The sequence below is a fragment of the Stenella coeruleoalba genome (assembly GCF_951394435.1).
Source record: "Stenella coeruleoalba genome assembly, chromosome: 20".
NCBI lineage: Eukaryota > Metazoa > Chordata > Mammalia > Artiodactyla > Delphinidae > Stenella > Stenella coeruleoalba.
The window spans coordinates 24032755-24053647 of NC_137166.1; the positions used below are offsets into that span (position 1 = coordinate 24032755).

The 20893-nt window shown below is 36.9% G+C and overlaps 1 protein-coding gene and 1 long non-coding RNA gene across 2 annotated transcripts in view; one reads left to right on the top strand and one right to left on the bottom strand.

Moving 5' to 3' along the window:
• Positions 1–20893, top strand: part of CDH8 (cadherin 8) — a 1195405-nt gene that overhangs the window by 1126373 nt on the left and 48139 nt on the right. The window contains exon 9 of the mRNA XM_079908494.1: positions 11956–12073. Within this exon, the coding sequence (XP_079764620.1) occupies positions 11956–12073 (118 nt within the window). The remainder of the gene's footprint in view (positions 1–11955; positions 12074–20893) is intronic.
• LOC307179400 overlaps positions 1–20893 on the bottom strand; it is a 116456-nt gene that overhangs the window by 16165 nt on the left and 79398 nt on the right. The window lies entirely within an intron of this gene.

The following is a 20893-nucleotide window of genomic DNA, read 5'->3' on the forward strand; positions in this document are numbered from 1 at the left end:
CAAATCAACATGAATGACTCATTCTGTGAAAAAATGTTTATGTTGTGTGTGTCCACTGCACTATCTTACCCTCAAATGAATCTATTTAGGCATGTTTATTAGAGTTCATATTTACATGAAGATAATCAGATCTTTGTCTGTTCAGCATAATTTTTGGACATATGGCTGACTGGTTGATACACACACAGTTGTTCAAATAGCTCCTGAATTCCTTGAATCCTTTGTGCTAGTCAGAACTCATGTTTGATTCATTATATCATTCCTAAGTCACTTTTAATAGCTCAAGTATCTCATTTTTATATTTAACATTTTCCCAAATTCATTTTTGTTATCCACACTAAATAGCGTTCACTTATATAAGTTCAACATAGATACACTTTCAATCATGTCTCATAATACCATACAAATGGCTGACTCACTTTGAAATTAGAATATTCATTATCACATTCATGCAAAACAAATGTCAAAGACTGAATTAGCACTAAATTCATAGTCATCTCAATATTTTTCAACAATTAATGTCTGCTTTATAACAGCCTCAGAGAAAGGAGTGCAGGTGGCTTTGAAATGTCTAGTTTGCCTGGAAGATATGGATTTAAGGCTAAACTCGAGGGGGTCAGCTTCCTGGGAGATGATGCAGCTGAAAATCATTAGCAATAATCAAGCACAAGCCGTTAAAAAAACTCAATCCGTAAAAAATCTTCTGGATTGAGTGAGGCTTTGTAAAGAGTTCTTTAAAACATCTCACAAAATGAAAACCAGTATCAACATGAACGTAGGGAATTCTACTGCACTTGACTCTTTTCCGCTGGACTCATTTAAACAAAGAGTCCAAAAAAAAAAGAAAGAAAAGAAAAAGAAAGAAGGGAGGCCACCTTCCTCTAAGATAGATCTCTAGTTCTTGGTACATCTGTGTTAAGTTGGCATACGTTTACTCTGAAAGTAGAACTGGAAGTCCTGTCTCTTCCTCCCACCTTCCCACAATTCTGAAGTAAAAGATGACATTTTCTTGAATTGGTTCCCTTAAGAGAGTAACAACCACCCATGACAAAGAGAGTTCACAGTCAATATTATAAAAACTCAACGGGAATCCCTTTTGATTAGAATCCTTTTAAATAATCCCTCCACTTCAGAATTAGATGCTGATGTGGTATTTTCTGATGGCTAGTTACTCTTATTTAAAACAATTTTCCCCCAATAGTTACAGGTAATTTATCTTAAGTTAAAAGTTATAAGGTGACGTAGACCTTTAGTCTCCAATTCAATAATGCCATGATAGAGTCATCTACAAATTACTTGGCCCTCAGTTTAACAGGATGAATAAAAAGATTCTCTCCACTTGCTCCTCTTTAATGGCCAAAGCAGAAATGAGCGTATGGGTTGAGGATTTCAAAATTAGAAGGCAAGCTATCTGAAAGTTCATGTGTCTAATAGGATGATAGGTTTTGATCAGACAGTAGATATTTGTCGAACACAAACTGTATGCCAAGACTTGGCTGGGTACTGGGAATTCAGTGGCAGACAAACATCAGTCTTTTTCCCTCGTAGAGTTTTCCCTCTGGTAGGCACTTGAGGAAATTAGATGTGGTAGAATTGCAAGAAAATACCTCAAATCCTCTGGGCAGAAAGGAGGTTGAAGAGATGAGAGGAAATGGAACTATCTTAATGAAAAGACTGCTTAGTATAGGACGCATTCCACAAGAGATAGGAAACATCTATCAAGTGCTGAAAAGGAGTCAGCTGGGGATAAACCAGGTTCTGTCTGAAGAGAATGGTACTCTGGTGGGATGGGTGGAGGACCAGGTAACAGCTCCTTCAGGAGAAACCAGTATCTTCCTTCACTATGATAACACCATACTCAAAACCAAACATGAAAGAGAAATAGAGAACATCAGTGACCAGTGTTGGACAGAGGGCCTTCCATAACTCTGTTCTACATCTTGTCTCCTCAGTAGGGTCTTTCTAAGGTTTCAGGTGCTCACCTCTTGCTTACCATACATACAGAATTAGGGTAATGTGCTCCAGATGGTTCACTGACACAGGGACTGAACTGAAAATATTGTGTTTCCAGGGGTGACTCAAGGCCTCTTGTTTAGTCTCAGAGAATATTTATTGTTTGAGAATTAGTTAGCAACCGACCTCTTCAGCTATTTTTCCTTTAGGAAGGAGCTTCCCCTGTTACTATAAATAAATCTAGTGGAGTATAATTTGAGCTTCATCACCATCTGTAGAAGTCGAGATGTTCTACTTATCATCAAGTTAATTACCTCTGGGTTAAAAACATACCTTGGTTTATCTCTTTTAATCCCTTCTATCTCTGACCAATACTGCAGCAATATAAAGTTTGCTTATCCTGGGAATATCACAGGTCAAAAAAGATAATAGCCCATACTTATAGATACATATCTAGCCAATGCTTGTCATGTAGTAATGGATATCCACAAAATTTTAGAATGATTCTGATTTAGCAGTGACAAATATTTCAATAATTAGTTTCTCAGATATTACCATGGAAACACTTGTTTTATTCACAGACACAGAGTGCACAAATGAAAAATCATTTATTTATTGAACAGTATTTATTGTGTATCTACAAGATGCTAAGTATTGTAATATGACCTGGGGAGACAATGTGAAAAGAACAAAAAAAGTGTTCTCTCCAATGGAACTGAATGAGGAAGATGGATAATAAAAAAACATAGAATGAGTCAATAATATAAATTTTGAAAACTGAGTTGAAGAAAACTACACAGTATAGACAGAAGAGAACAAAGAAAAAGCAGAGATCTACTTTATGTAGTGTTGTAAAGAAAGTTACTTTTTAAAGGGATATCATTTAGGCTGAAACTGAACAAAAATGAGAAAGGGTAGTCATACAAGAAGTGGAAACAAGAGCCTTCTAGCCAACAGAATAAGCTTGTGCAAAGACCCTGAAGGGAGAAAAACCTTGGTTTATTTGAAAAATTGAAGACATCTGTGGCTGAGTATAATAAGAGTAATAAGCAAATGTAATACGAGTGTAATAAGCAAGAATGAAATTGGACAAAAAGAGTATTATGTTTGAATAAAATCCATATACACACATGCAGACGCGTGCACCTGCAATTAAACAGGAAGAGCATCTAGAAGGTTGTAATTGCAAAAGATAAGGGTAGCCTGGCCTAAGGTGCTGGCAGTGGAGGTGGAGAGAGGTGACTGGGGAGGCTGCATGCTTCCATGAATGAAATAATACATACAGACATCTAACATGCAATCAACATCACCGTTCTGGGAGTTTGGTGTTGCAATGACATTTTACAGATATGGGGGCTGAGGCTGATAAAAGAGTAAGGGTCTTAACTAAGGCCATGAAAAGTAGGAAAGATGGGCTTCAAAGTCTATTCTTGGAGGTGCCCCAGTCCCTGTACTTTCTAGGATTTCACAATGCTTCCCAAGGAGCAGACTTTGAAATGCCATTGCCTGTGTGACACACTTTTTAGAAAAATAGTAATGAGAATAAGATTCTGATCAAGAGTGAGCACTTTTCAAAAGAAAAAAAAAAAACAAACTCCTGTGATCAATAACACACTCTATTCAAAAGCGTTCCACATAATAAGAAAAGTAGAATTATCCCTTGATAAATAGCAGCAATAAACGAGTTTGCTGCCATATTTATATATATTTTTAGTTTCTGTTGGTCTTTTTCTAATAAATGTGAAACAACGAAATGAAATTATGGCATTTTATAACACTCATGAAACAATAAATGTAGGAGACTTAATTTTAACTTTCCTGCCGGAGGGCATCTTTCAGGATCTATCTGCATACACAAGAGAGAGACAGGATTGATTTTAGAACACATGAAATTGATGGCCTCAACAAAATGCATAAAATATGATTTTCATTTTACTTTAGGTGAAGTAAGGGGAAGGCAGATTAGTGGAATGTATAAAACAATATTTGAAGAATTCACATGTAAAAAAGCATTTCGAGAGAATCATTAATAGAAGTATAACTTTTAGAGTGCAATTTTGACAGAGGGGGAAAAGCTAAAAGAAAAAGGCAAAAAAGTTTAAAAAAACTCAGAATTTTTGAAGGTTTGAAACTAGCACAATCTAAGTCTGAGTCACAGCTCTGCCATTTACTAGTTTTGTGACCTTGGGTCTTAACTGCTGTTAGTTTAAACTCTCACATTTTAGAAATATCTAGCTCAATATCAAGTGCTCAATAAATAACTGTAATTATTAGTAGTATATATTTTCACTAGTTTCATAGTTTCAAAAGCAAAATATTTTATTAGTATTGTCTTTGTTGTTTTTATTGCTGTTATTGTTATATATTTATGATCCTTGATTTGGAGCAAAACACTATAAACAATGCCTAAATGGGTCAATATAAAAGAGGACAGTCTATTTCCCTGTATTGGAATAACTCTTCCTCTGATAATTTACAAGTGTATTTGTCAAGAGTGAAGAAAGGGCTTGTACGTCATTCCTCCCCATATGAATTTGTGGGCTAATATAATTATTTTTTTTTAAGTACAGCAGAATCAACTTCCAGGAACACATACAATCTAAATCTTTTTTGAAGTCATGTTTGCAGCCTCTATATGCTTTGACTGAACCTCTTGTATGATTCCAAATCCACATGCTTTATTCTGGCCCTTCGCCTAAATATTAGGATTGATGATCCACAGAAAAAACAATGGTATAAAGGATTGTTTACAAATCTTGGGTCGTTACTGACTGATGTTCTCTCTTCATTTTATTTTCAACCTACAAGTTAGTAAATAAGAATTTAGATGGAAGCATGGTACGCACATGTGTATGCTTGTTTTTACTTGTTCATGGAAGCCATGGTGATGAGCACGTCTTTTTCAAGAAAGTAAAAATGACACTAGCTATGAGGAGGTTTTAGTCTTATTAGGCTTTGTGTTAGTGACATAAATTGGGTAAGATCTGGTCGAGAGAAGCTGATGTATTGTTGGAAGGGCAGAGATGCAAATGGAATTAGTGCTCTAACCACCAAGCTGTGTAGATACAACACCTTCAAAAGGAGATTAAAGAGGTCTCCGGGCCTTTAAGACTTATATTCTAGAGGGTAGCGTGTCTTAAAGTGACAGCCTGAGAAACACTTTTAGGGTATAGCATGTCGGTATATGGTATGGTGTGTGGTGTGTCTGGGTGTGTGTGTGCGCATGTTTTTCCCAATAAGGTTGGGAACCACTGTATTAACCGAAATTAAAGAACATTATCTTCTACTGGTTTTGTTTCACTGTAAGATCCCCTTGCATTTATAAATACATATGAATCCCCAAAGGGCTAGAACCAAATGGTCTTGGGCATTTACCAAACATAGCTGATTATAAAATCTTTTGAATTTCCTTCAGAGAAAACTATACAACTCGTGGCAAATGGAAGCCAGCTGGAAAAATCTTGCTTAAGAAGAATAAACAATAGGATGCATTTTCAGCCTAGGAAGTAATGTTTATGATATTAATGAGGCATCAGGAAATATTCCTGTGAAGTTGTGTAGTGGAAGATGGAGAGGAGGTAAGACTAAAAAGGCAGTTGAGACTTCTAAATTGTGTTAAAAACTGTGGACTTTACTAATGAGGTTTTCAAAGCACAGCAAGTGATGGAGTAATTTTTCAAAAATATTGATCATTTCAGAGATGCACAAAATACAGATGAAATATGCAGAGACAAGCAAAAGAAAATAAGAAACAGGAGAAACTGGAAAATTCAAACTTTGTGTAAATACATCCTTTAAGAGTCCTTGCTTTGTATCATTTTACCTTAACTTAGTTACAGTAAAGGGAAAGGGACTGTAAAAGAACGAAACTGAGGAAAATGTCAGAAGTTCTGTGGTGGATTAATGAAGGCACAGGCCCCAGATGTCTACCGAGAGGACTGAGGACTTCACTTAGTGTTTAAAAGAAACATATACAATCTAATCTACATTCTCCTGTTGTGTTTTCTATAGGTCAGACCTCTAAGATACATGCTCTAAGTAGCCGCCTAATACTTTTTAAAGACAAAGACATATTCATGCAAAGAAATGTGACATGGGACAACACTTTGGGGAGGAAAAGAAAAATCTTGATAGAAACTGGATTGCCTTACAAATTATAAAAAAAGTATCCAGGAACTGTCCATTAAATGGATAGGAGTAGTGCTCAATTTGAACTATGTTACACAGTTTTGAAATAACTGAGGATAATTGGGTCATGTGGGTTTTCATATAGTTTCCTCAAATTCCTGTATGTCTTCCTTTTTAAATGTTATCATTGGTATAACTTGATTTCTCTTGTAGACAAAATTTGTATTTGCAAAGACCGCTCTTTCAGGGGATGGCTCTTAGCCTATTTTGTTTTGTTCCCTTCAGTTATGGACACCATTGATAATCTGATAAAAGCTCTGGACTTTTCCTTCATATATGGGCATATATAAATAATTTCATACAATTTTACTTTCATGTATCATCTTTTCCTTCCTCAAGTTGAAGACTACTGCTCTAAGAAATAGAAGCTAGTATTTCAGGAACGTTTACATTGGTAACCAGAAATAAACTATCAAGAATAGGCAAAAGAATGAATAGAAAACCAAATGTTAACATTGGTAACCAGAAATAAACTATCAATAATAGGCAAAAGAATGAATAGAAAACCAAAAATTATGCTGTACTGCCTTTGATGTCTCCTCACTCACTCTCTTTCCACCACCTTCGAAATCAAAAGGGAACCTTAATATCCATAAAGCAAAGTACCTGAATGTCAAGAATGGATAAGTTCATCTTTATGCACTCTCCAAAATATTGGAAGTCTAAGCCCCAATTTAACTAAGTACACGTGCGGAAGATATGAATGCCAACAAGATTTTGAGGCAGTCTGACATGCGGAGCAGGAAGATGTAGGGCGTTTGTTACCTAATTTACTTGGGATCAGATGTTACAATGTCTTTGATGCACTAGCGTTCTGATAAATATCTTCATACCTACCTCTCAAAGTTACATAAGAATTAGTAGTGATGCTAAAACATGTCTGACATGATTATTTATTCATCCATTCATTTATTCATTTAGACAATACTTATTAAAAAGCTACTATGTGCCAGACACTGTTCTAATAGCAGTGAGAGGGGGGGAAAACCCAACTCATCATCTAAGAACAAATCAATGAACAATAACTACAGGAACTCACAGGGGATATTCTAATAGATTCCAAGAGAGTTTTAAGGTTATCAACAGATCAGATAATCAGAAATGTGTTTGTTTGTTGGCTGCTTGCCTTTTGAAAAGTTAATAATGACAGTGAAACCTACTACTATTAACTTCTTTTGAGTTACTATAAAAATCTAAAATAATGTTTAATAAACTATATTAATTAAAGCGATCTGAGGTTTAGCATTATTGATAAACAATGAATAATTTTTTAAAAAAGAGTCAGAATTACGATATGGCCGACAGTTCTAAAAAAAAATTTCTTTTCAGTTTTACGCTTAGGAAGGTCATTTGATTTCAAATCAGTACTCTCAAGAAATAGATCAGAGTCTGCTCCCATGGAAATTCAAGTATGGCCTTGAAATTCATTTCCTTATGCCCGATCTCAGATATGCTTTGTTTTTCTGATAGAGAAGTGTATTAGCTTTTACCTTCCCTTGAAATTAATCCACAATAAATTATCAAGCGTTAGATTTTTCAACTGCATCCTAACTTTATTGCTAGAAAGGAAAATATTTAAGCTAAATGCTGTATATTTACTAGTAAAAATCTATGACCTCTTCAGAAATTTTGATATCATTTTCATGAAATAGTTGTCCAATTACTTAAAAATCAGCTGATGTCCAAGTAGCTCACAGTGGGAAATGCATGCAGTTTTCATTTGCCATCAACTCAGTGTACCTATAACATCTGCTTGTGTGGAGGTGCACTTCCTTGAATAAATCTATTCTTTTTCTCCTGTTGTTTAAAGCCAAATGTGTTCAGATGTCATTACATCAATGAAAATTTCAGCCTTTTAAATGTGGGTAACTTAACGCATTTTAATAGCATAAAGTCCTTCAAGTGATCTACCAGGCATCTACTCTCAGAGAAAACGATCAGACAGTGGCCACTGCATTAAAATAAAATGAAGTGTCAAAAATGGTTTAAACCAAAGTCTTAACCATAGCTAGTTCATAGGATATTTGGAAGTTAATTTAAAGATTCACCATTTCATCACTTTTTTCCCAACACGTCATGCACTGATTTTGATGTAAACTTGACAGTACAAACTCTTCTAATGAACAGTAATAAGAGACCTATGGACACCAATCTTCTCCCTTGACTCAAAAGAGTGGATCCCAGACTTAAGCATGCATCAGAATCACCTACAAGACTTTAAAATGCAGATTTCTAGGCCCTGTCCCAAGACTTTTTGGTTCAGCAAGCTCAGAAATTGCATGGCTAACAGATTTCCTGACTTAAATAAATGGTGGAAAAAATATTTATTGCAGATGTAATATTTAGACCAAACTTCTGAGATGTGGTATGACAGGTGATTATACTCATTTACTTCAGGTAAGCTAAATTATTGCCTCTTTTGTTTTGGTTGTGAGAGCGTAACATGTAGATTCACTCGCCAGCACGTATGAGTCTTTTTCATGCAGATGACTTAGAAATGGTATTGCTTGTAGGAGCTCTAGCCATTAAATACACGTTAAGAATGCTCTTAGTTACGAATGATTCCCACCCCAGAATACAAGACATCCTCTTTTTTTTTTTAGCGATGTTGAGCATCTTTTCATGTGTTTTTTTAAAATATCTTTATTGGAGTATAATTGCTTTACAATAGTTTGTTAGTTTCTGCTTTATAACAAAGTGAATCAGCTATACATATACATATGTTCCCATCTCTCTTCCTTCTTGCGTCTCCCTCCCTCCCACCCTCCCACCCTCCCTATCCCACCCCTCTAGGTGGTCACAAAGCACCGAGCTGATCTCCCTGTGCTATGCGGCTGCTTCCCACTAGCTATCTATTTTACGTTTGGTAGTGTATATATGTCCATGCCACTCTCTCGCTTTGTCACAGCTTACCCTTCCCCCTCCCCCTATCCTCAAGTCCATTCTCTAGTAGGTCTGTGTCTTTATTCCCGTCTTGCCCCTAGGTTCTTCATGTCCTTTTTTTCCCCTTAGATTCCATATATATGTGTTAGCATACGGTATTTGTTTTTCTCTTTCCAACTTACTTCACTCTGTATGACAGTCTCTAGGTCCATCCACCTCACTACAAATAACTCAGTTTTGTTCCTTTTTATGGCTGAGTAATATTCCATTGTATATATGTGCCACATCTTCTTTACCCATTCATCTGTCGATGGACACTTAGGTTGCTTCCATGTCCTGACTATTGTAAATAGAGCTGCAATGAACATTTTGGTACATGACTCTTTTGAATTATGGTTTTCTCAGGGTATATGCCCAGTAGTGGGATTGCTGGGTCATATAGTAGTTCTATTTTTAGTTTTTTAAGGAACCTCCACACCGGTCAGAATGGCCATCATCAAAAAGTCTACAAACAATAAATGCTGGAGAGGGTGTGGAGAAAAGGGAACCCTCTTGCACTGTTGGTGGGAATGTAAATTGATACAGCCACTGTGGAGACATCCTTTCTTTGTTAGCTCTTTTTCTTCACATGCGCTCACACACTTCAGGAATGATTTCTTCAACAGGTGCACTTGGGAATAGAAGTTTTTTTTTTTTTTTGCGGTACACGGGCGTCTCACTGCTGTGGCCTCTCCCGCTGCGGAGCACAGGCTCCGGACGCGCAGGCTCAGCGGCCGTGGCTCACGGGCCCAGCCTCTCCGCGGCATGTAGGATCCTCCTGGACCGGGGCACGAACCCACGTCCCCTGCATCGGCAGGCGGACTCTCAACCACTGTGCCACCAGGGAAGCCCTAGAAGTCTTTTTGAAACAAAATTGGGTAAAGGGAGAAGACGATGCTACATGTGCTCACAAGGAACTTTCCCCCCTTTGTTCTTCATAACTGCCTAAAAGAAGGCTCAAGTCAAATTATTCTGTTAAATATTTGTACATGTAGGTTGTCTATAAAAGAGTCATCTGTGTTTCAGTTTTTCCCCTTGTACTTTAATTCTTTCTTCTTTATAAAACTAGAAGTCCAAGGAATCTCTCTGCACCTAAATGTCAAGGCAAATATGTAAGCTGTTTAGATATAGTAAATATAATTGCTTTCCCACCTAATCTGATGGAAGCGAGGCCCATTTGTGTAACATCTAAGTTGTTACACTTATCAATGTGCTATGTCATGAATAAATGGTAGTGACCTTAAGAAAAAATAATAAATAATAATGATGATGACTAATACTCATTGAACAGTTACTAGGAACCAGACACTGTATTAACAGATTGACATGACTTTACATAAAGAATTAAAACGACCCTATGAGAAAAGTATTCTTTTATTTAAAATTTAGAAATACTGAGTTTCAAAGAGTTAAGTAAATCCCTCCATTTCATGCAATGAGTAAAGGATAAGGCTATGACTTCTGTCAAGACAGCTCAGAGTCCATCAACTTAATGACTATCTCACTGTCTCCACCATGAGTTATATTTTGTGCTATTTTTTGTTATATTGTTACTCAAGCTAAGTACAGTTATAAGACATTTCACAAGGTCTTTAACAGGAGTAAAACACCTACAAAGTAGGAATATGTTCCATTTACAAAAATGGAGAAATAGAAAATGAGAGAAGTTATTTCATTTATGCCCCAAATGACCTTGATGCACTGCTTATCGTATAGCATGTGGGTGATAACAATGCAAAACTTCACAGCTATTGAAAATGTTCTTAAATTGTGGTGATATCTTATTTAGGTGATAAGTTACAAGGCAATGATGTCTCTTTCTCACAAAGAAGTGATCCATTTTTTTCTCTTTATTGACACTGACAAAGTTCAGTGGCACATAATTGTTTAAACTGACACAACATTAGGCATCATAATTTTCTAAATTTCACAAACCTGAGAGTACTTCCCTGTTAATTTTTTATGGTAAATCTGATTATACCCTTGACTATCATGCTTCATAGGCATTTTTTTTGGTAGAAATTATGTTGTAACTATTTACAGTAGTAGTTTAAGCTATAATTTTTACTACATTAGCTGTTGCCCAGTGTTTCATATGGAAGTTATTAATATCACAGACTCATAAATATGAATTATTAAGCTAATTCTCTGACATCCCAAGGAACAACTTAGCACTAAGTTAATGCAGCTTTGCAACTGAAATAAGCACATTCAACTGGCACCAATTCTGAGTATGTGTATCTATCCAAACAGTTCTCTGCACGGTGGTAATTCTTCTAATCCCTATAATTTATTCATCTCAGGATACACTCCAAAGCATTGTTTGCATGTGTTATCCACTAGCTTTAAAAACAGTATTCATTATTGGGAGGGAAGAGATGCAACTCTTCAGAAAGGTTTGTGGCAGTGATGTTTGTGCCGAGGAACATTCTATTTGCAAACACTTGTAACCTAATGAGTAAAATGAAAGAGGAGTTGTGAGGATTCAAGATTTAAGTACTTTACCTCCAACATCCTCCCAAGAGCCACACTACAATCACTGTAACAATTCCAGATTTCATTCTTGAAGCCCGTACATACTCAAAGTGGAAAGAAGCCTGTAATTGCCCAGTGGAATTTTCAAATACCCTTAAATTTGCCATTTCAAGCCACAGATACCAAATGGACACAAAAGTAGTGACCCTAATTTTCATCAGTTTATCAAAGCTAGGTTTTAAAGTGATGAATGTTTCTCCTTATTCTTGGTGTGAACCATCCATAACAACTTAGAAAACTGAAAAATATTCCTTGGACCAAAGTATCACTCTACTAAAGGAATGTCACTCAGCTTTTAAAGGCAGTGCAAGCCCTCTGATGTCATCAGAAGTGCTGACGTCAAGTTTTATGTTACAGGTCATTCAAACAGTGAGTGCCACGGACAAAGATGAGCCCAAAAACGGACATTATTTCTTATACAGCCTTCTTCCAGAAATGGTCAACAATCCGAATTTTACCATCAAGAAAAATGAAGGTAAATACATTAGCATTGTGAAACAGGGTAGAATATACATTGGAAAATAGGATGTGATTTCATAATATGACTGAAAATATCAAGTAAAATAATTTTTCTTCACTATGAGCAGTTGAAACTTAGCTTATCAGCCTAAAGGCATGGTAATTACATCACTTCCTCTTTCCAATATTGAAACAATAGATAAGGGAATTGTGAATGTGCAAGTTAATTTTATCCCGGGGAATACCTCAATCACCTTACTTTAAAAAAAAAAACGGACAGTAAGATTTAACCCCTGTGAAAGTTCCAGTAATTTTACTGAGATATCTGATGTTATCCAAGTACATTATACCGAGATATCTGATAGAGGAGGGGCTGGCTTATACTTGGCCGTTGTTAAGTTTTAATTGAATGTTTACCAAGTCTTTAGGGAAAGCCTATTCTAATTTCATCTGGTTTGTGGGTACACATTAGAGGTATTTGTCTTAAGCCTGTACCAACTTTGACAATAGCAATTAGATCAGAAAATCCTTCTTGAAGGACACTCCTTATCAGTATTATTTTGGAGCTAATATGAACTGATTTTCTTGTTAAGTCTTTTACTCACAGAAAATATTTAATCCATTTCATTATTTCTTGAGAACCAAGCTCGGGTTAACCATTTCCCTTAACTCTTGTCTATTACATATGAAGGTCATAGATCATTTAAAAAAAGTCTATCTCATCTGTGCGTTTTTCTTTACTAAGCTGCTGTACATTTAACAAGGATTTTTAGCTGTCTGTTTTGGCTCAGAAGTATTTAAGCCTTAGTTTCAGCTGTTTTAGAATGATTAGCAGAATAAATGTATCATCTGGGGCTGTCTTCTGGCTTTACTATAGGCATGTGTTTAGATTTATGAATGGTCTATATAAAAACTATGCTCAATCTGAAGAGTAAAATTTGGCTCATGACATTTGGTTCATTTTCTCTGTTCTGTTTCAAGGAGGTAGTGAGTTTCGGTAAAACTTCCTTTATGAAGTGAAATAACATTTTCTGGCTCTTGTTAAATATATTCTGGCCTTACCCTTTAACAAAATGCTACTTAGTTCTTTGGGGATGCATCACAGAAAAGGAAATGAGAAAGCTATGATATAGATATTACTCATTCAGCTGGCTTCCACTATTATAAACCTCAAGGAAATGAAATCTTGATCTTTCTCCTCAATAGAGGAGCTACAAGTGTTAGCCTCCCTGAATTAGGAGCTCTAATCCAAGTACATTGTCTTTGTTTTTTGGATAACGCCGCCAACATTTCTTTTTTTTGTGGAAGCCCCGTGACCACGCCTAAGATGAGAGCCCCCTCGGCAATTCCAAACTGAGCTGAAAGTCTGTGCAGAAGTGTGAGCCATGCTTACTTTGATTGTGAGCTAATAGGTACTAGTCATTATTTTTGCATATCAAATGCCCTACATTTAAAGATTCTCTGGGAAGAAGTGTTTTCCCATCCCAAAGGTCTGAGCTCCTTGGCGCTTTCTGTGCATTCTGCAATTTCAAGATGTGCCCATTACAGGTATGGCCCGTCCAAGACACGGCGTAAACATATGCTGGATGAATGAGAGGTAGTTACTGGGTGCCTGTGAAAGTGTAGTTTTGTACTATATTTATTATGCCCTAAACCCTTGAAAGAGGAGATTTTAGTCCTACAGTGGATGAATTTCAAGTGTTTTCTCTACTTTTTAGAATTAGTACGAAGTAAAAGTTTGTACACCTAGGAAAACTCTTCGTGCTGCAACCCACATTTCAATAAACCCCGTAGTAGAATATTTAAGGCATGTGGATTATCTGTTTTATCTTGAAACTAGAAAATAGGAGTTAAGGTTTGACTTACCTCACAGGTGTGTGTGTGTGTGTGTGTGAAATAATTGCAAAAAAAAAAAGCTAGGTATCACAAAATGGACAGAAAGAACACTCTCTGTGCCATGACTGTTTATTTAAAATTATGTGTTGATTTATTTTGCAAAGAGTGACCATATATTGTCCCAAATGGGATATTTTTTAAAGTGAAAGGGGTTGCTATTTATATTTATGCCTAGAAACACCATAAACCAGGACAGTCTTGTGGAAACTAGGACATATGTTCTCTGTGATTTTGGATTTAGGATCCAAATATTCAACATCTCCATAGAATTAATCATGAACACAGGTCTCTGGAACAGATATGTCAAGTTTATACTCTATCTCCCTTTTCCTGGATCAGAAATGCATGAGTTTTGTTTCACTTTTTTGGCATCTGGATAGTTTCCATGAAAGTAGGAAAAAAAAACACAGTTTGTCTCCTCTTAACATTTAGAAACCAAGCAATGGAAAGAAGTTGTCAGGTTTAAAATGGTGGAGATATACTGATAAGAAGGTAGATAAAATGTTGTCTTGTGAGCCTGTTTCTCATTCCTTATTAATGATGAGAGAACACAAAACAACCAAAAAAATTCAAATACTAGACATTATTTATTTTAAAACTATGGTATATTTTATGTTTGAAATGTGAGAGAATCAAATGATAAACTCATATTCAGAATTGCTTTTCCTTCTTCAGATGGACTTTAAAATGGTCAATAGCTGATGTTTCTCCACTGAGAACTTCATGATTTACAAGTCCTAGCCCAGCAGATGAAGGTTAATATTTTGAGACAGCCAAGACATTCAAATCCGTAATTGATAGGTGGATGAACCCTCTTTTTAATTGGATCTTTAAGGGAGATGGTTTCAGTATTTGGCATTTTCTAAGAAACTTGCAGCATGTCTTTCAATTCGAAGTTGCTGTGATCATTCTCCTCTCTCATACAGCTTGGTCCTTCTGCAATTTTCAGCTGACTAATTCATAATCAAAAACAAAATGAGACAGAAATTAACTGTCTCTTGTCTCCTATACAGTTGAGTGATTTCATAAATAATTCTCTTTCTGAATATATGAGAATTATATTTCTGCCAGAATAGGAAAGCAAACTTCAATACAGATAAAGGTGAAAACAAAGGTCAAAAATGTGATGAGGGCTTCCCTGGTGGCGCAGTGGTTGAGAGTCCGCCTGCCGATGCAGGGGATGCGGGTTCGTGCCCCGGTCCGGGAGGATCCCACATGCCGCGGAGCGGCTGGGCCCGTGAGCCATGGCCGCTGAGCCTGCGCGTCTGGAGCCTGTGCTCCGCAGCGGGAGAGGCCACAGCAGTGAGAGGTCCGCGTACCGCCAAAAAAAAAAAAATGTGATGAGTCACTCACATCACATGTACACACCAAACAACCACAACACCTTGAATCTTCTCAATTATACAGCTCAGACATCGGTTTCTTCATCTTCCAGTTGGATGAATTTATAAACAAAAGGAGTTTGACTGAAAGCATTTCAGTAGTGGCTTCCATTCTAATTGTGAAAACAGAAGATACTCAGCAATTACATATTAACAAGTCAGGGAAGATAAATGAACCTTTTCCAGATACAGAAATCTCTTGCATGCAGAAAATGTGAGGTCGGCAGAAACATGATCTTCGCCAGCCTGCACGTTGCAGTTAAAAGATTTGATTGAAATTGCCAGAAAGCAGGCTGGAGAAATGGGCGTCTTCATGTTTTATACTGAAATATTTGAATCACATGTATAGAGAAATAAGGATAAACATAAAACGCTCCCCTAAAGAGGGTCTGTGGGAAGGAAAGACATAGACTTGGCCTTAGTTATAGCTTGATTAGGCTTAAGGAAAGACAGAGGGGAACCAGAATATCTGATGACACTAATATTTTTTATTTTCTCCTCTTGGTGACTCTTTCTTAACCAAAATTCTATTAACAAGAACCTCACTCTAAAGGCATGATTGTGATAATTAATTTAGATAATGGAGATGGTGATTAGAGCTTTGAAATAAGTGTGTCTTGGGTTATCTCAATATCCGTTCCATGGTTACCTGTTTAGAGTATAATTCATGTTTTGTTTGGTGGGGTTTCCATCTCAACTCAATGGCCAACTTCAATCACTATGTGTTTCATGTCTTTTTATCCTCTAGAAATATCCCTTGTGAGGATACTGACTACAGGCAAGTTATTTTAAGCCTCAGTTTCATCATCTGTAATACCAGATACTACCTATCTACCCCTTAGGTGTGCTTTGATGGATATGAGTAACTGAGGGCTTAGACAGCTATTATCCCAGTGTCTGGCACATAGAAAATTACCCATCATGAAATGGGACAAGATCCTATTTATGTGAATCCATTAATTCCTAAATTTCCATCTCTTCATGGAAGAGATGGCTTATCATTCTCAACCAGGTCCCTTTGCAGCTATAACTCTGTTGATTTTTGAATGTTGTACAGTAGTTCTGAAATTGGCCTCACTGGTAGTTGTGAAACTAATGATCCTTACTAGTACGCATTGCAATGTACTGCAGTCTAAAGGGCATTATCATAGAAACATAAAAGGGAAAAAAATAGGAAGATGAGAAGGTGGGGAAAGAATGAAAATATTTACCAGCCACGAAATAGCTGGGATTCCTGGACCTGGTTTTAAATATGCAGGCTTTTTTTTTTTTCTCTCTCTCTCCTTTGCCAATATTAAACTAAGCTTTCTCCATAAAATGGCTAATCCCAATTTCCAATTTGTTAAGATGACATTCCATTCTAGCATATCAAGTTGTTTTAAATCATCCACAACCTCCCAACACACAGACTCTGTGGGAATCATTTTGTATAAGCTGGAAAATTAGAGTCTTCCTTTGCTTTTTTGAATAATGTCAACTTAATTCAGACGCCTCTTGTCCCCAAACTAAAATTTACTTCTTGAAAGTGGAAGTGGGTTTTCCACATTCCAAGCCAGCCAGAGCTGATCCTCAGCCCTCCATCCTCTCTCCAGCTGAATCCTCAGGCACACCTCTCCTGTATTCAGGATTTAGGTTTCCAGGCAGGCAGAGTCCCTCTGCCCCATCTGGGCTGAATTAGACCTGAAAAGCCTTCCTTGATTATCCACACAGCAAAGAGGACCTTGGTAAGCCAACTGTCCTCTTTCTGGACACCACCAGTCTCGTTAAATTCTTCCATTACACCAAGTTGCTTTGCAACTAACAGAAGACTTTCCTAAATAACATCTCTTTCCCCAAGTGGTCTTTAAAAAGCCTCCATCCGGGCTTCCCTGGTGGCGCAGTGGTTGAGAGTCCGCCTGCCGATGCAGGGCACACGGGTTCGTGCCCCGGTCCGGGAAGATCCCACATGCCGCACGGAGCAGCTGGGCCCGTGAGCCATGGCCGCTGAGCCTGCACGTCCGGAGCCTGTGCTCCGCAATGGGAGAGGCCACAACAGTGAGAGGCCCGCGTACCGCAAAAAAAAAAAAAAAAAAAAAAGAAAAAAGAAGCCTCAATCCCTCAGTGACAGTGGATCCATTATTATTGGGTTTCTCAGGCTACCATACCTAAGCATCACGTGAAAACTGTGCGCTTGGCCGAGTGTGGTAGTGAATACCTATACACGCATGTCTACATACAGTAGACATGGTGACCCTGTCTACTCCGCTCACATAGTAGACTTTTCCACAGCATCAAACATTGATAAGAGGTCTCTTTCATATTTGGTGTTAGCTTTTACCCATATGAAGTAAGGTGTTCTTCCTCAGTGTTCAATCATAAAAGGTGGTGCTCAATTTGCATGGAACAGAAGGGCCAACTGGGATTCCGAATAGGCAGAATAGCATTATGCATACATGATCCAAAAAGGCTTCTGCTTCAGTAATTCATAATTTATTGTTTATGCTTCCAGCAATGTTTCGTTGATAGAAAGCCATTTATGTTTCATTTTGTCGTTTAAACTGTAATTAAGGATGATGTGCAAGCTAAGAAAAATAGATAACAGATCTGTACTTTCACTTTCGGAGTTGAGTGTGACTGTATAGCTTGGTTCAGAAAACTAGATTTTCTTTGCTTAAGTAGTTTTTAGAAAACTCTTGTTATTTTGTATCGTCTCGGAATCTTTTTTGTATGTTTGTTTGCTTTTTTAAAAATCATAATACAAGAGTACCCACAGAAGCTAAGAATTTCCTTTGCAAAAACTGAAAATCCTAAAATGATTGCTCTGGTCAGACATAGCACAGCGCAGTAGCTATTTTTCAGTGTATGTTATAGAAAACAATTTAGTTCTGAGACTGCTGACTCCTATGGATGTAATTCAGATACACTGCATATGCTCATATGTGTGTTGTCCATATGCTATTCAAAGTTATGAGTTGATTCAGAGCTTTGCTGTCAATTTGCTAGCAATCTTTTCTGGTTCTTACAGAGAATTCTAATTCTGAGGGTTTTTGAAAGAAAAACGAAGAGACACATGGGCACATGGTTAGTTATCTTGAAGTTATCTCAGTTATCTTAAAGATACCTTATGGCATAGAAACTTTTTTTTTTTTTTTTGAGAATTTTGCTTTCTGAGACTTTTGCTTCAAAAGAAAAATAGAACGATAAAGGAATAGATTGAACATTAGGGGAAGTAAAAAGAATTACTCAGAGAACTTTTTTTTGAATTTATCAAATCTTGTTTGGACCACTTTGTTGTTTGTGTCATTAAAGAATAATGTTATTTACTGATTTACCATCTATTTGCAAGCATGAAAATAGGTCTGGGGATTTTGTGTGTGCCAAATAAACATGACTGTCCTCTGGTAAGAACAACCAGATATTAAAATCGGATGTGGAAACAAAATGGGCTGTCAGTCTATGCAAATTTTCCTCTTCTAAAAAAGTATTAAACGTAGTTGACAATCATTTCATCTCTTTTCCGCCCAGAAGTTTGCATTTTGAATTAATCTGAGCACTTTATAGACACAACATTAGGCATATGTGGCGTTCCGTCTAGGGATGTGACCCGAATATCACACCATGTGCTTTGGATCCTTCAGTTTATTGAAGTGTATAGAGAAGGCAGAGAAATAATTTGGAAACAGTAAAGGGGACACTTGCATAGATAAACATGTAAAAAGTTGACTTGGGATGCATTAGAATGAAGGATAAAAGAGAGAGCCCTTGTGGAATACAGAATAGCACAAGCTTCCTGGTTAATAGTATTTAGTTTTGAATCCTAGCGCTTCTGAACATGAACTGTGAGAACTCACACGAATAACTGAGTAACCTTGAGCCTTTATCTATAAACTGAAAGTAATAATTATCCCTATGTTGTTTTGTTTAAGAAAATATTAATTTAAGTAAAAACATAAAAACGTGCTAAGTTTAGTGTCTGGTAAATAGAAGGCACTCAATAAATACTAGTTTCCTTCCTCTCTTTCTCTCCTTCTTCTACAAACTTGTGACCCCCTGAGCCTCTTTCATTCACCCAATGTAACAAACAAAAATATTAAAAAGGAACCTAAAATAAGGATTTGGGTGATAAGTAGTTATATGCTGTTCAACTGTCCCTTACCTGAAAGGCCAATAATTGAACCTACTGGTAAACACTGACCATGAGTAAAGCAGAGGGGAAAGGAGAAATGGGAAAGAAGAGTATTTGGGTAACTTAAGTTGTTCTTTGGATATAACCCTCATTACCATAACATAATCAATGGATAAAAATAAAGAGTACCTAAAAATTGTAGGTTTCCACAGGACTTGATCCAATTGCATATAGCTCTCTATATATTGGCAAATGGGATATTTAAGAGTTGATAGAATGATATAATTTTTGAGCTAGTAGCGCCTTAGTAAATAGGCAGATTATGAAGATATTAGATACTAGATAGAGACTTCAAATATATGTTTTAAAAATCAATAGCAGTGTGCTTTAAAAAGGCAACGACGAGAGACATCTATCACCCCAACTTTATTTTCCATCACTCTCTCCCTTTTACCTTGTTCCTGTCTTATACATCCTTTAGGTTGAAAACGCAAAACCAATTATGTTTTTTATATCCCTTACTTTTGTCTGGAATATACATCCTCTGCTCCCTCTATTTTCCATCTAGCTAATTTCTAGTCATTCGTAACAACCCAGGTTCCCCTCATCTGTGAGCAGAGCAATGGAGTGCTTAACAGTTTCTGTGAAGTTTGATTTGCTTTTCTCTTGCAGGACTGTGATAACTGCTAAGGTAGACACGAGTATCTGTCTTGAGTCAAGGAGTATCTCCTCCACTGTCCTCTGAGGTTATTGATAACACACCATATCTTTATTCACTCATATATTCATTCAATACCTATTTATTTAGTGCTTACCACGTGCAAGGCACTACTTTGGAAATTCAAAATAAAACAGTGAATCACATATACACTGTTTTTGTCCTCCTGTACAGAGTATTTTTGTTCTCCTTAGGACTCAGTCTTATACTAATTTGAATTCTCAGAGAGAACAGCTATAATTTAACATGGCTTTTTGTCATACAGTGGAGAAATTCACAGGCTAGCCTGCAAAATACTATGATATGAGGAGGAATGATCACACATTCTAGTTTCCATACTGTCATAAACAATGTTCCCTTTTAAATCTTACCCAACTTGTGAAACTGGTTCTATATAAAGAGTTAGGTTCTCCGAGATTCCATCTCTCCCATCTTTACAAAGCAGTTGGCTGATCGGGGTGGTGACACACACTCATGAACACATGGTTCTCCTGTGAGTTTCAGATTGGTGTCCTCGTGATTCCTGAGCTTAGACAAACTATGCTGAACTATATACTCTGTAATGCTTTTCTGCTTGCAGAGTCAAATAATTTTGGTGAGCTCTTTCCAAATTCACAGTGATCCACAGTCATCACTGCAATTTGTGCTGTAGCACTGTGAGCTGGGGCTGATGATTCTATTTTTGCAGGTTTATTAGAATCCATTCTAGTTTTGGTCCAAGTCTCCCTGTAAATA